General features: G+C 40.9%; 1 protein-coding gene across 1 annotated transcript in view; it reads left to right on the top strand.

Annotated features, from left to right (window-relative positions):
• Positions 1 to 1,675: 1,675 nt before the first annotated feature.
• The window catches only part of LOC119907778, a 38,668-nt gene continuing 25,164 nt past the window's right edge, over positions 1,676 to 15,179 (top strand). The window contains exon 1 of the mRNA XM_038725463.1: positions 1,676 to 1,900. Within this exon, the coding sequence (XP_038581391.1) occupies positions 1,874 to 1,900 (27 nt within the window). The 5' untranslated portion in view covers positions 1,676 to 1,873. The remainder of the gene's footprint in view (positions 1,901 to 15,179) is intronic.

The following is a 15,179-nucleotide window of genomic DNA, read 5'->3' as shown; positions in this document are numbered from 1 at the left end:
CAGAATTGCTTACTTCATCTTTAAGACTACTGATAAATGTAAGGTGATGAGTATATGTAGTATAGGTTTCTACAACAATATCTTAGTTGGTACTTCAAATTGGGCAGTCTTCTAAAATCTGGGAGTGGCCTCGCTGCCAGGAACAGTGTACTTGATCATGTGTCTGGAAAGTACCCTTGACACCTCCTACAGCCCCTCATATTTCCTGTGGAAATAAATGGCTTGCTGACACAGCCACATCTTGCAGGCCTACTAATAGTATAAAGTAAAATAATCAGTAAGCTATAAAGAAGGATTGCAATAGCTTGATGAGTGATAAACACTTTGTCTGGTTTTGGTTCCACATGACACTCAGCATAGCAGGAACCTGCATTAAGGCAGTTCTGGCTGAGGCAACTACAGATATGCTGAATGAGTGAACTGTGTGTGTCCTTCTAGCCTTCTCTTATGTTCTTTCCTTGTGTATAAAAGTATGCATATTTGCAAATGTGAAATAAACACAATAATATAAAAATAAAGTATTAATCCGACTTAACTCTAAACTCCTAAGGGAACCTAAGGGATTGGTTGGAGATGGTGAGGAGAGCTAAAAATTCACATTCTGCTCTTTTTACCACTGTCAACCGTGGAAACCATGGGAAGTAAGTGTGCTTTCACACCTAACATGTTTGATTTGGTTAAAATGAACCCTGGTGCGTTTGCCCGGTGAATGAGGTTCAGTTGAGCTGATGTGAAGACTGTCAATCGAACTCTGGTGTGGACCAAACAACCGCTTTGATGTGAAAACAAAGATTGGTGATTTTTCTACATAATCATCTGTCAGTCAACTGAATTTGATTTTCCCATAAGGGTCCTGATGAAACACTGATCAAATCTGTCATGTTTACTTCTCTTGGTTCGTTTGTAAAAAGTCAGAACATGAACCAGACTGAAACTAAAATGCAACAATAGCATTATTTTCCTCCTGGTCTGGACCAAATAAACTAAACAACAGGCGTGAAAGCGCCATATGACTCTCACACTAAGTGAGAAAATGTGTTTTATTCATGTTTTGTATGAATCGACCCTTTATAGCTTCATTAAAAAACAAAAACAAATGCAGTTTGTCACCCTGTGTGGTGTATAATATATGTGCATTTGACGCATAACAGGTTAAAACAGCACTGTAGCAGCTGGATAGAGGATTAGTGACCTTTTAAGGGGAGAGCAGTGATTAGTGGTTATGTAGAGACTCAAACCCTTCTATGGTACCTAACAGATACCTAAACATGTCCTATATAAGCTGTGTTTGATGTACAGAGAGACAGAGTGGTGATCGGGCTGGGTCACTCTCCAAGCTGCTGCAGAGCTTGTAATTGATGCTGAACTCCTTGATGTAATAAACTTATGATCAAGAACAGTGTCAAGCGGATTTCTTCTCAACACATCATCGCAGCATTATTGTTCGGACACCACACCTGGACTGAAATCATACAAATTTCAACTTCATAAAATCTAAACAAAAACACTTTTGAACTACTTGTTTTTTCACACCAGCAGCCTTCAACATGTTTGTGTCCTGCTGTAAGGTGACCCTCAAATCAGTCCGCACATGAGCTGAGAGAAGGGAGGAGTCAGCCCACCCGCTCTTTGAAAAAGCACGGCAGCTGAGGCAGATCGGTGCATTTGAGCAGAAACTGCGCTTCAGGAAGGAGGAAACATTCTTTGCTTTTTGAATCAAGCTCGATTTGACACGTCAGTTTTTTTTCTTGTCAGCAGCCGCATTAGATGAGCCGATGTGGTACTTTTTTTATAACCCTGCAAATGACAACTTTACATTAATTTCCTGTCTGAAGAGAAGTGTTTTAGTTCACGACGGCTGTAACTTTTCACGATGGAGCGCAACAGCGTGGGCTGCCAGGTGGGTGTGATTGTGTTACATGCATGTGTCTGTAGCTGACCGTGCCTCAGCTTTGTTTTGAAGCTGTAACAATCCAGAAATTAGGGGGAAAAAACGTTTAGGTGGTTTAGTGGCAATGTTTAGTCAGACTCGATCTGTTCCTGCTTGTGCACGAAAGGGGTGTGTGTTACGTGTTCATGCTTTAAAAAAAGTGCAGATCCATGGTCTGAAATGACATAAAGTTATGGCTTAAATCAGAGAGGTTTATTAATTTCTACCTTGACATAGGCTGTGAGACCGTTACTCCACATATGACGTAGGCTAATTAACTTCATTCAAATTTAAAGGCTCTCTAAAACTGAAAACCAAGTGAAAAGATGGGAGGGAGATTACTATTCGGCAGTTAAGGTAAAGTTAACCTTAGTAGCATGTCAGTATTTCTCATGAAGGCTATGAAAAGTGAAGGTTCGCTTGAGGAATGCCGACACTGCACTCAAACAATGGAGCACCGCGTGGTCACGTGGAGTTTCTTGACTGTGTAACAAATGTTTCTTCCATCTGTCTCAGGACAGAATCCCTGAGTCTGACCACACTGAAGCCTCTTTCCTATTCGGCAGTTAAGGGGAAAGTTAACTTTTTGCACCTCTTGCTGTTGTGATGGCTTGTAGGAAATTTAGATAGGCCTAATGCCTTATCACTGCCTGAAACAGGCTTTCAGATTTGTAAAACCTTTTTCATTTTCGTTTGTGAAAATTAATATAATAGGCTTTGTTTTTTTCCCCATATAGACTACATTGAATCAGGTCCAGATTTAAAAAAAAAAACTATGCTGAGAGCAGTCAGATATGGTCTAGATTATTCCAGAGAGGCTAAAATATATTTAAACCACAATACAAGAAAAGCACATTGCAGGAATTGCATGAATCATATCGGTTTGGTTTGAGGAAAAACTTGCTGGTACATTGTAAACAAGTTTGATGCACTTAATCTGTATTGTCACTGTTCTGAGGTCACTCATTGCTTATCCATGTTAATTTGGGGAAAATGCAAATGTCTTGCTAACATGTGCAGGTAATGTTTGCTTAATGCCTAGATAATGGCATAGTTTTTGATCAAGGTTCAGATAACATGCTGTATAGTAGTAGGGATGAGTTGTTAGGTGGACACCTGCTAAAGATCACGTTCTACTGAGGAAGATCATGACATGTACACTGTAAGAGACTATTGTGTGAAATCACTGCTTTTTAGAAGGTACTTACTACATACTTGATGATGATCTTTTAAAATAATTAATCTTTTTAAAAAATACCATTGTGTGTTTAAGTTTTTTTAATACTGTCAAATTATGCACATGACTTTTAAAAAATGCGGCGTGACTTGTTTATAAGACGATGTTCGCTGACCATAAGATCAGTCTCCAGAGAAGTTTTTGACTACAAGTTATTGACTACTTTGGTGAGCTATTTAAGTATTTTTCACTAAGTTTCCTAAAGTGGTGAGGGTTACAATTGGGCCTTCAGCTGGTCTAGCCTTTTCTCTTTATCAGTTGCTTTGAGGTAAATGCTAACATCAGCATTCTAACATAAACATGTTTTGCTGCTATAATGTCTACTATGTTTAGTTGAGCATGCTGGCAGCACTCATTTGCTTATTACCACAGAACAGCTGAGGATGGCAATGTCAGTTTCGGAGCTGTTTGGTCATAAGTTACATTTAAGCTACGTTGAGACTGCAAGCCAATGTGACCCAGATCTGATTTTGTTTGGTTTTTTTGCCCATATGTGACTCAGATCTGATCTTTTTATGACCGTGTGAACAGGCCAAGTTACATGGAATCTGATCTTTTCAGTTCGGAATTGGGCCACTTCCATATGTGGTCCAAATCCAATACAGATGGGATCTTTTTAAATGCGACCTCAGTCTGGACACTCAGGTCACATTTGATGCGACTTTGACGTCACTGTAGCGCAGCTGTTCTGCTGCAGACGGAGCTGCGCTGAACAAAAAATCTCCACAAAAAGCCATAATTAAACACGTGACTCTCTTCCTTCTCTACCTCGCTATGTTCGAGCAGACACAGTGGAGGGAGAGAGGGACTGAGTTGTGGGGCAGATGCGTACAGCGCCAGAAACCGAAAAGAACAGAAAGTTGTGAACACTTGTTATAATTCGGGAGAAATGTGACAATGAAAAACGTGAGTCTCCCGCTAACCGGAGCTAACCTCTGTTGCTCCTTGTTTACGTCTGTAGGCTGCAACAGCGTGCTACGTGACATTGTGTTACTCTTCTGCGCATGCGGGTCACTTTCAGGCCATGGACAGTTCACACTGGAGTCTGATATGGGCCACATTTAAACTATAATATGAACTGTCAAACAAAAAAAATCAGATCTTGGGGAAAAAATCGGAATTGAGCATTAAGGCCTGCAGTCTGAACGTAGCCTTAAAGATGGTGCTAGATGAAAAGTCGGAGCAGCAACAAAGTTATTACTATTCATGGGGGAGTTGGGGGGGGCATGAATGTCACTACAAAACTTAGTAGAAATCCATTGAAAAGAGACATTAAGTCTGGACCAAAGAAATGGACTGACCAGCATTGCCATCCCAGAGGTGCCCCACAAGCATAGTTACAGAAAACAAAATGTCTCAGTAAGGTGTATGGAACACCATGTGCATCCAGAAAACTTCAGAGCTCCTTGTTTTGATAATGGTGGGAACGTCTGTCCAAAATCTGGTGATTAGTTAGTCTCTGTTTCATGGCATGTAGAAACTTTCCAGCTCTGATGGGAGCACTTGGCAAAGTTGGTAAAAACACTGGAGACGTCATACAGTTGAGAAAAATAAGGTCAAGTTTAGACACCATAACCAAGTTATAACTCTGAAATGTAAACATTGTTTCTAAATGCAACTGGAGGATGGAGAGAATGTTTTCTTTTACCTTTGGTCTGCATCATAGAGTGCATGCAAAGATGGATGACAGGACAGCTCCTCAAGTGAAGCCAAAACATCTTGATCACCTCCTGGTGGCTGGCATTTCAGGTAGCCTAATTCTTATTATAGAAAAGATATCAAAACCAAAATCTGACCCTCTAACAGACGCAACTTTACCACGTCGGTTTTTTTGTTGTATTTTTTCCAAATCCTGTTAATATTTCCCCCGTGTGTGTGTGTGTGTGTGTGTTCATGTACTTTCCCCTTAAAAGCAGACTACCGCGTGTGTAGCCGCATCACTCCGCCAGTCCCGTCCAGTCCTTCTCCGCTTCCAGACTGGAGTCTGAAACACTGGGAGATATTAGCTTGCGCTAACAGCATTCACTTTCCAGCAGATGGGGGAAACAACAGATATTTGTTGACAAATATTTTATTAAAGGGTAGGGCGCAATGTGACCTACACTCCATTTTTACTGCCAGACTGACAAGTAACTCGCTCACTTTCCTGTCTTTCGGCCGCACACTCTCACATTCGCTCGCCCTTTCACTTGTTATGCACCCACACATTGCACTGCCGTTAAAAGACCTAACTCTGCCGTCCATATAAAGGTACCTGGAAGCTAGCCAATTGACATCAATTACGTCAACTAATCGTTGCAGCCCTAGTGTTCATGCTACTTCACGTGTTTGTGGACTGCTGTTGTGCTGCAGTGAAGCCATTTCCAATTCACAGAGCTCACGGAACCGCACGTTGTTGACTGTCTAAAATACTCCCAAACTTTAGATGGGCATTATTTACGTGATTGATATGTCGACAAATTGCCACAGCCCTAATTGTAATCAAGGTAAAATGTTCAATTAATTGTAATTTTGATTTTAGGCCAAATCATCCAGCCCTACTGATGTATATTAAGTGTTTCTGAAAAGTTTGGTTTTAATTAGTTTATTTGATTGGCTCCAAATGACGTCAACAGTGCAAACTGGCAGCACCTATATCCAGGATATTGTGGCTTCATTTTTGTACAGGGGTAGGGAGTAGAGACCCATCGTTCATCTTGACATACAGTCTATAGTCAGCATCTGTTTCTTAGTCTTGGCACAGTAATGAAATTTAATTATTTGGGTACATTGTCCTTAAAGGGATACTCCAGCAATTTAGCATTGCACTTCCATAATGTTGGAAGAAATAGTCTGAGTAAGACCAACATAGTCTCTAGTATGGGTCAAGCTCCAAAGTTGGATTCAACAAATCAAAACATAATGCTACTCAATAGTGTCTTTAATTAACCCTGATGAGGTCATCAGGGTTATGTTCCTGCCAAAGCTCTTCCAGAGCTACAAAATACACTGAACAAAATTATAAACGCAACACTCTTGTTTTTGCCCCATTCATCATGAGCTGGACTCAAAGATCTAAGACTTTATCTGTGTACACAAAAGGCCTATTTCTCTCAAATATTATTCACAAATCTGTCAAAATCTGTGTTAGTGAGCACCTCTCCTTTGTCGAGATAATCCATCCACCTCACAGGTGTGGCATATCAAGATGCTGATCAGACAGCATGGGTATTGCACATTATAGGCCTACAGCTGTTTTCACAGGCTTGTCCTCATGACAAGTAAACTGAATTTCATGTGTAAAATTGGAGTGTATGTAAATGTTTTGATATTTTCAATATTTGAATTTCTTAGAGTTGCAATGTGTTTTTTTTTTTTTTTTTTTTTTTTTTTTTCTGGTGCTACTGTACAGAGCATGCTGACATGTTGCATCACTGCGTAGTAGGGGAGTGATGAAAGTATAGTGCAGGTAGACGAGATATTGTGAATTCTCATGAAATGATGACGTTAGTGTCGTAATATTACGACTTGTCAGAACCCAAATATGTGATAGATTTTGAATGTGCAGAAAGTTTTGAACATGAGCAGAAAACCTGCTGAAAACACCTGCTGAAACACAGGAGCCCAGGAGTTTATAACTAAATTATTAAATTATTTAATTTGTCATTGAGGTGAAAAGGTCCCACAATCACATTTACAGAGATTACTTCCCAAATGGAAGACAAGACAGGGAAGACGATATCATGTCTGCATGTGTGTTGACTCAGCAGGTATGATATTATGAGAAAAGTTGATCAACAGGAGAAAACATATCTGAAAGCATTATAGAATGCCTGAGAGCCTTACTGATTTATATCCCCTTTTTTTTTTTTTTTTTGAAGTTGTTTCCCTTTACATAAAAAAGCAATTTGTTGCAGAAATAGTCACCAGAATGCAGGATCTAAACTGTCTAATGCTCAACATTTTCATATTAAATCAGCATTGAAAATGTCTTCAAAATGGTGTTAAAATCTCGTCATGTCTTGTGAGCTGATTGTATTGTCACACCCCCACTGCGTAGTAGAGCAACATGTTTCCTGCTAACAGGCAGGGTCTACACCAGGAAGTAAAAACTGCCAAGAGTATTACTGGTATTAGCTTACCCTGCACTGAAAGAAGCCAAAGAAGGGCCAGCAACATCATGAAACCTCCAACCCACTGTACTTGGATTGTTTGTTTCATTCCCATCAAAGAACATCCACACTAAGATGACCACACCCGAGGAAGTTTCACCTCCCAAGCTGTCATCTGCTCTCTGGACTCCATGATGACTCCTACAGCAGCTTCCCGATATGTTTTTGAAACACCTTTTCTTTCATTCACTTGGACAACTTGCTGCTGTTTTTTATGCACATCAGCGATGTGAACACAGATTTTAAGTCATTAATATATGTTCTTAAATGGTTTCTTCAATGGGGTAGTGATTGTAAACCAATACACCTGTTAAATACAGCAAATATTTCCTAATGGTTTGCCAGCTATGTTCTCTGAAAAACAAATTGGGGTTTCCTACATAGCCCAGACTCTGTAAATGGGAAAACAAAGAAAGTAGTGTGGTCCTGGCCCACAACATTGTTCCAGTCAATCAGCAACAGGTGGCGTTGTGCACAGGAGTGATCGGGGAGTGGGGCGGTGGAGAGAGAGTTCTATACACAGGCACATTCAAACATGCTAGACTCCAGGCACTGTAAAGGAGAGATGGCAGAGAAACGTCAAGTAAGAAAGGTCTGAAGAGTGTAAATAGAGAAGAAAGGCATATTGACCAGACAAGGGTGAAGGCACTCTGGTGCTGAAGAAACCTCCCAGAGATTTAAAATTTGGGGGATGGAGCCTCTGAGGGAGCACTGAAGGAGGGGTGTATTTGTTTGGCAGTTGAGTTCAAATGGCAACAATCCTTCTGCAGAATCACTTACACTCCCTTTTAATGTTTGCTATATAGTTACCTTTGCATGAGGGCACCTTAGAAGTGAGACCATTAGTTCTGAGCTGGTCCAGATCCTGGCTGCTGAAGGGGATGGGGAGGTGGATGAGCGTTGTGGTGCAGTGAAAAGGGAAAAACTGCTCAAACACACAGGACCAGCTTCTATATCAGAGAACAAACCACTTGCGTGGGAGATCACCTCTCTAGACCCAAGTAGTAACTGTAAAATCTACTGTCAGGTTCAGGGATACATTTGGCTACTGCCCAGAACTAACTAAAACAAACTAAAAGTTAATATTGATGACAACGAAGGGAAATGTGTTGGACTGGAAAAGTAAATATGAAAGTGTCATAATTATAGTGAGTAATTGTAATCTATAATTGCGGTGTCACCTGTGTGATATCAGTCAGTTGGCATTAGGATTGCAAATATCTTGCATTGTAAACATGTTTTATTAAAAACATGTTTACAATTCTCTTTAAATAAAACTTTAACTGAGTTAAACAGTTCAAGCCCTGAAATAGTGAAATATTCATTCAAGTTCGTCCGTGCTAAATTAGAAAACCAGATAGCCCAGTCTGATAGGGTCTAACTTCAGCTTCTATATTTTCTGGAAATGTTAGCGGTACCCCGAGAGCCAAATCTGTCATCCTTCAGTCCCGTGCCATCTTTATGTTTTGCAATATTTTGATTGAGGATTGTCAACTAGGAGAGGGTCTGTAACCTATATTGTATGGGAAAGAAAATGTGGATGTAGTGACACCCACTGGTTTGTGGACTGCTGTTTTGAAACCTCAAGTTTGGTAGTTTGGCTGCCTACATCCTGATTTATTATTTGATTTATTTTTGATTTATTATTAAGCTTGGTTTGCTAGATGCACCGGTTATTCACGTTTACTGTTTTTAACCAGGTGCTACATTTGGCTAGCTATAAACTGGCTTAGAATAAAACATTCTTACCGGGAAAAAATCAACAGCAGACTCCTATATTGCTTTTTCCTATTCAGCTTTTTCAACGGCACTGGTTACACAGTGCAGTGAACAGAGGTGGGTAGAGTAGCCCAAAACTGTACTCAAGTAATAGTACTGTGACTTTGCACAAACAAGTACTCAAGTAGAAGTAAAAGTGGTCATCAAAATAACAACTTGTGTTAAAGTACAAAAGTATTTATTAAAAAAATTCTTTAGTAGTAACTTAAGAAAACAACAATGGGTAATTTTCCCCAAGTCTTTATTTGTGATGAAATGACAAGTCTTCGTTTCCAGACTAGATAACCTTCCATATTTACCAGGACAATATTCAGTGTGTATCCAGCTATTTATTATTAAACATGTCTGCATTAACACAACAGACACTGCTCTCTGTCAGCTCAGTGACAGCACAGTGTAGCCTATTGGCTTCACAATCGAAACCCGCTGCACCAACATGGTCTCATCCCAGGGCGTCCGATACCGACCATCAGGCTTCCTCAAATCGTCTGTATCTGATGCACTGGGATGAAACAGTGTTGGTGCAGCGGGTTTCGGGCTGGCTGCATAGTGCACTAAATTTTAATCTGTTGCCATTTGAAAGCCATACTATCATGCTGTAGCCTCAGTCATTCTGTTCTAACAGAGTCATAAAGAGTCATAAGCGGTAAATAAACAAGTAGAGAAGTGGTGGGATAAATGTATCCAAATGTAGTGGAGTAAAAGTAATGATTTATCTCTTTAAAGTGTGATACATTAAAACTACTCTGACAAGTACAATTTACTCAAAGTTACTTGAGTACATGTAACGGAGTAATTACCCACCTCTGGCAGTGGATGTGAGTCACTCTTGCCTGATTTGAGAGGTCACCATAGTAGCGACTGATCAATCACAAGGTAGTCCCGCCTAAAACCATACCCTACTTTATTGTCTACCATCCTCTAAATGGGACCATGTAATGGATTTGAAGTGGGATGACACAAGGCACTCAAAATACTTTATTAGCACAGAGGTTAGGGTGACGGGTCATTTAGTCGTGATGTCAAGGGTGATGGTGGAGGATTTGTAGCAGGCTGGCACATGGTATGTTTCCAGTGAGGTGTCTGTGAACACTGGAGACAGCTGATCGGCACAATGCTTCAGGGTAGATGGGGAGACAGAGTCTGGCCCAGCAGCTGTACGCCTCTTGAATAGTCTGTTGATGTTCATTTCTAAAATGAAGAGAGGGAATGGGGAAGACGTGGCCCTCACTGAGAAGGGGGAGGATGAGTTGGTGGACTGGGTCTGATCAGTGAAGTCACTGGGGTTCAGCTCTTTGCCCAAGCGGGGTTCAGCTCTTTGCCCAAGCGAGAGTTGAGGAGTGGGGGGCTTTAGGTTTATACACTACTCAAAAAAAAATAAAGGGAACACTAAAATAACACATCCTAGATCTGAATTAATGAAATCTCATTAAATACTCCTTTCTTTACATAGTTGAATGTGCTGACAACAAAATCACAAATTGTCAATGGAAATCAAATTTATCAACCTATGGAGGTCTGGATTTGGAGTCACACTCAAAATCAAAGTGGAAAACCACACTACAGGCCGATCCAGCTTTGATGTAATGTCCTTAAAACAAGTCAAAATGAGGCTCAGTAGTGTGTGGCCTCCACGTGCCTGTATGACCTCCCTACAACGCCTGGGCATGCTCCTGATGAGGTGGCGGATGGTCTCCTGAGGGATCTCCTCCCAGACTGGACGCTCATACGCTGATGTCCTGGACTAAAGCATCCGCCAACTCCTGGAAAGTCTGTGGTGCAACGTGGCGTTTGTGGATAGAGCGAGACATGATGTCCCAGATGTGCTCAGTTGGATTCAGGTCTGGGGAACGGGCGGGCCAGTCCATAGCATCAATGCCTTCCTCTTGCAGGAACTGCTGAGACACTCCAGCCACATGAGGTCTAGCATTGTCTTGCATTAGGAGGAACCCGGGGCCAACCGCACCAGCATATGGTCTCACAAGGGGTCTGAGGATCTCATCTCGGTACCTAATGGCAGTCAGGCTACCTCTGGCGAGCACATGGAGGGCTGTGCGGTCCCCCAAAGAAATGCCACCCCACACCATTACTGACCCACCGCCAAACCGGTCATGCTGGAGGATGTTGCAGGCAGCAGAACGTTCTCCACGGCGTCTCCAGACTTTGTCATGTCTGTCACATGTCCTCAGTGTGAACCTGCTTTCATCTGTGAAGAGCACAGGGCGCCAGTGGCGAATTTGCCAGTCTTGGTGTTCTCTGGCAAATGCCAAACGTCCTGCACGGTGTTGGGCTGTAAAACAACCCCCACCTGTGGACGTCGGGCCCTCATACCACCCTCATGGAGTCCGTTTCTGACCGTTTGAGCAGACACATGCACATTTGTGGCCTGCTGGAGGTCATTTTGCAGGGCTCTGGCAGAGGTAGCAGTCCTGCTGCTGGGTTGTTGCCCTCCTACGGCCTCCTCCACGTCTCTTGATGTACTGGCCTGTTTTCTGGTAGCGCCTCCAAGCTCTGGACATTACGCTGGCAGACACAGCAAACCTTCTTGCCACAGCTCGCATAGATGTGCCATCCTGGATGAACTGCACTACCTGAGCCACTTGTGTGGGTTGTAGACTCCGTCTCACGCTACCACTAGAGTGAAAGCACCGCCAGCATTCAAGCGACCAAAACATCAGCCAGGAAGCATAGGAACTGAGAAGTGGTCTGTGGTCACCACCTGCAGAACCACCCCTTTACTGGGGTGTCTTGCCAATTGCCTATAATTTCCACCTGTTGTCTATTCCATTTGCACAACAGCATGTGAAATTGATTGTCAATCAGTGTTGCTTCCAATGTGGACAGTTTGATTTCACAGGAGTGTGATTGACTTGGAGTTACATTGTGTTAAGTGTTCCCTTTTATTTTTTTTTGAGTAGTGTAGTTGGGGATCTGTTGGAAGTCCCTCCAGACAGAAGCAGAGTCTCATGTTGTCAACTCATGTTGTAATCTTTGAGTATAGGCGTTAAACTTGCTAACTGCTAACCTGTACTTTGACTCCTTAAACCTGGCCCTGTCTCCTGTCCTAAAAGCCTCTTCCTTTTCCAGCCTTAGCTGTCTGAGTTTAGCTGTGAACCAAGACTTGTCGTTATAACTAGGCCTAGTGCGTGATGGTATACAACAGTCCTCAGAAGTTGATGTAGGGCAGCTGTTACAGCCTAAATTTCAATTCAAAGAACTTTATTTATCCATTAGGAACTTCATTCATGCTGAGCATCAATGCGTGGATGGTTCCACATACACAGCACAATATACCAAACACACATTACATGAAAGTAATAATAAACGGTTCTATGTAAATAAGTAAAGCACAATAAATGAAAAATAGGCAGTAAACGTTAATAGGATTGAATAATAATGTCAGATGTTGTCAGCTGTTATGCTTCCTACTGTGTTGACAATGATAAGATTGTACAGGTGTATCCAAATAATAAGCCATGGGTAAGAAAACCACTTAAGCTGTTATTAAACAGAAAGAGGCAGGCATTCAGGGAAGGCAACTTCTTAGAATTGAACAAGCTGAAAAAGGATATAAGAAGTGAAATAAGGAGCGCAAAGCAGGGTTACAAAGAAAAAATAGACTTTGGAAGAAATCTACGTTCAGCCTGGGATGGCATGAAAACTGTTATTGGAACCAGAAGAGAAAAGAACGATAAGGTTGTGTTGAAGGGCTTCAGTTGTGACAGTCAACTTGCAACAGAGTTAAATAAGTTTTATTTGAGGTTTGATACCTCTAATTTTAGGAATGTCATTTTAGAACAGAAATCCCACCTATCTGGAAATTGTCCTGTGCCTTTCTTTGAACATGACGTGGTCAATATGTTTAAACACTCTAGAGCTAGAAAAAGCCCTGACAACATAGGCAGTCGCCTGCTTATCTCTTGTGCAGAGCAATTAGGCCCAATTTTTCATTATATCTTCCAGTTGTCTTTAGAACAACACAGAGTGCCGAATATCTGGAAACAGTCTACAGTCATTCCAGTGGCCAAACATAATCATCCCAAAGTATTAAATGACTTTAGGCCGATTGCTCGACCTTCTTAGTTATGAAGTGTTTCGAAAAACTGGTTAAAGTTCCTTCAATTAAATGTAGAAAAGACAAAGGACATGCTGATTGATTTTAGGCATAAGTCATCAACTCCTCAGAACACTACCATCAATGGGCAGATGGTGGGATTTGTAGAAACATAAGTATCTCGGCAGTTTGACAATAAATTGAATTTTAATTCCAACACGGAGATGCTCTGCAAAAAAGGCCAACAAAGACTGTTTTGCCTTCGCAAACTGTCAAAGTTTCATGTTAAGACCCTCACGACCCTTTTTTATAAATCATACATTGAGTCTGTTTAAACATTCTCTGTAATTTGCTGGTATGGTAATCTCACTGTTAAGGCCAACACTGCTCTTTCCAATATAGTGAAGGTCAGCAGTAAAATGTTAGGTGTCCAGCAGTGTAGCCTCACTGACCTGTATAATAGACAGGTAGTTAGGAAGGCCAAATCAGTTATTGCTGACAGCTCCCACCCCCTCATTTGGAGTTTCAGCTCTTACCTTCTGGTTCTCGGTTCAGATTACCCCCAGTAAAGAGCAATAGATACAGGCACTCATTCGTTCCGAATGCCATCTCTTTTCTAAACTCGGTCCGGAGAAGTAGATGGAGTTAATAATTAAATAGTGATGGGGTTGTTTTATAACATGTATAGTACTGATGTTGTTGAAGTGATGGTGATTGTTATGGAAATGTTCCTCTGTGTTGCAGTCTATTATTGCTATATTGTGTTAGATGTTTGTTTTTAACATATGGTTGTCGTATTGGAGGCCTACTTATTTTTAGAAATGGAGCACCTCATTCTGTAGTGCTTATCTATCTTAATTCTCTGTTGCGCAACCAGAGCTTTTTAACATTTAGTATTTATGTATTTCGGTCTTGCATATGTGTCTGTCCTTTGTCTATGTCTTGCTGCAGAACCAATTGCCCTACGGGGACAAATAAAGTCTTAAGTTTTAATAAAGGAAATGATCGATTTTGGGAGGGACTGAAGCATAAAAGTTAATTGAATCACATCCTTAAATTTAGCTACAGTACTATCAGATAGACATCTTGTATAGAAATGTTTGCCTAATGGCATGTAGTTCAGCAATAAAAACTTCAAGTTATCAAATGATGATCAGAAAAAAATGGACCAAAACAAGGTCGAGGGTGTGGTTAAAACAGTGAGTTGGTTTATGAAAACTGAGAGAAGCCAATTGAATCTAATAGAGAGAAACTCATCTCTCTCTAGGCAACGTTAATATTAATAATATATATAGGGCTGTACATATCAATTATTTTTCAAGTCGATTAATCTAACGACTAATTTTGCCTTATTCTAAAGAAAGAAAAGTTGCCAATTACTTGATTTAACATACCAATTTATCCAAAATATCAAAAACATGTCTAATCAGTAAATCTGTATTTTATTCAATCATCCTGATGAAGCACATTAGAATAATGACAATAGTAGCAAATCTTAAAAGGAATCAAATTTCCACGTCACTGCTGTGTTATAACAATAACAGACATTAATTAGGCTACTTAACTTAAAACTTTAAATGTTTCTGACATGGATTCATTTCAATATTAAGTAATGCAGTATGATGCATCAGTGAACACCTGAAAGGACTCAGACTGTACAGTCACAGATCATCTGTACTGTTAGTTTCAGCTGTTTTTTCGCTCATACGTGGCCGTTAAATAAACAGAAAATATAAAACCAACATTAGATGACACGCGGTGTAACGTTACATTACCATGACAGCAGCAGGACAGAAATTACTTTTAACATGAAGGCAATAAACATGTGTTGTGTTGTGCTTGTGTGTTGACAAAGTAAACAAGATTTGCGGTGCTGCCGTCTAGACAAAGTGCTCCGGGATACTTTCGTTTCATGTATTTGTGGACAGCAGTTGTGCTGCAGTGAAGCTGTTTCCAGTTGAGCTCACGGAGCAGCACGTTGTTGAGTGTCTGTCTGAAATAATCCAAACTTTAGACTGCCGAAGGCAT

Source organism: Micropterus salmoides, unplaced genomic scaffold (assembly GCF_014851395.1).
Source record: "Micropterus salmoides isolate LMB-PRFRI ecotype aquatic unplaced genomic scaffold, ASM1485139v1 Ms_hic_scaffold_17, whole genome shotgun sequence".
Lineage (NCBI taxonomy): Eukaryota > Metazoa > Chordata > Actinopteri > Centrarchiformes > Centrarchidae > Micropterus > Micropterus salmoides.
The sequence above is the reverse complement of the archived record's forward strand: the minus strand, read 5'-3'. Positions and strand labels throughout refer to the sequence as shown.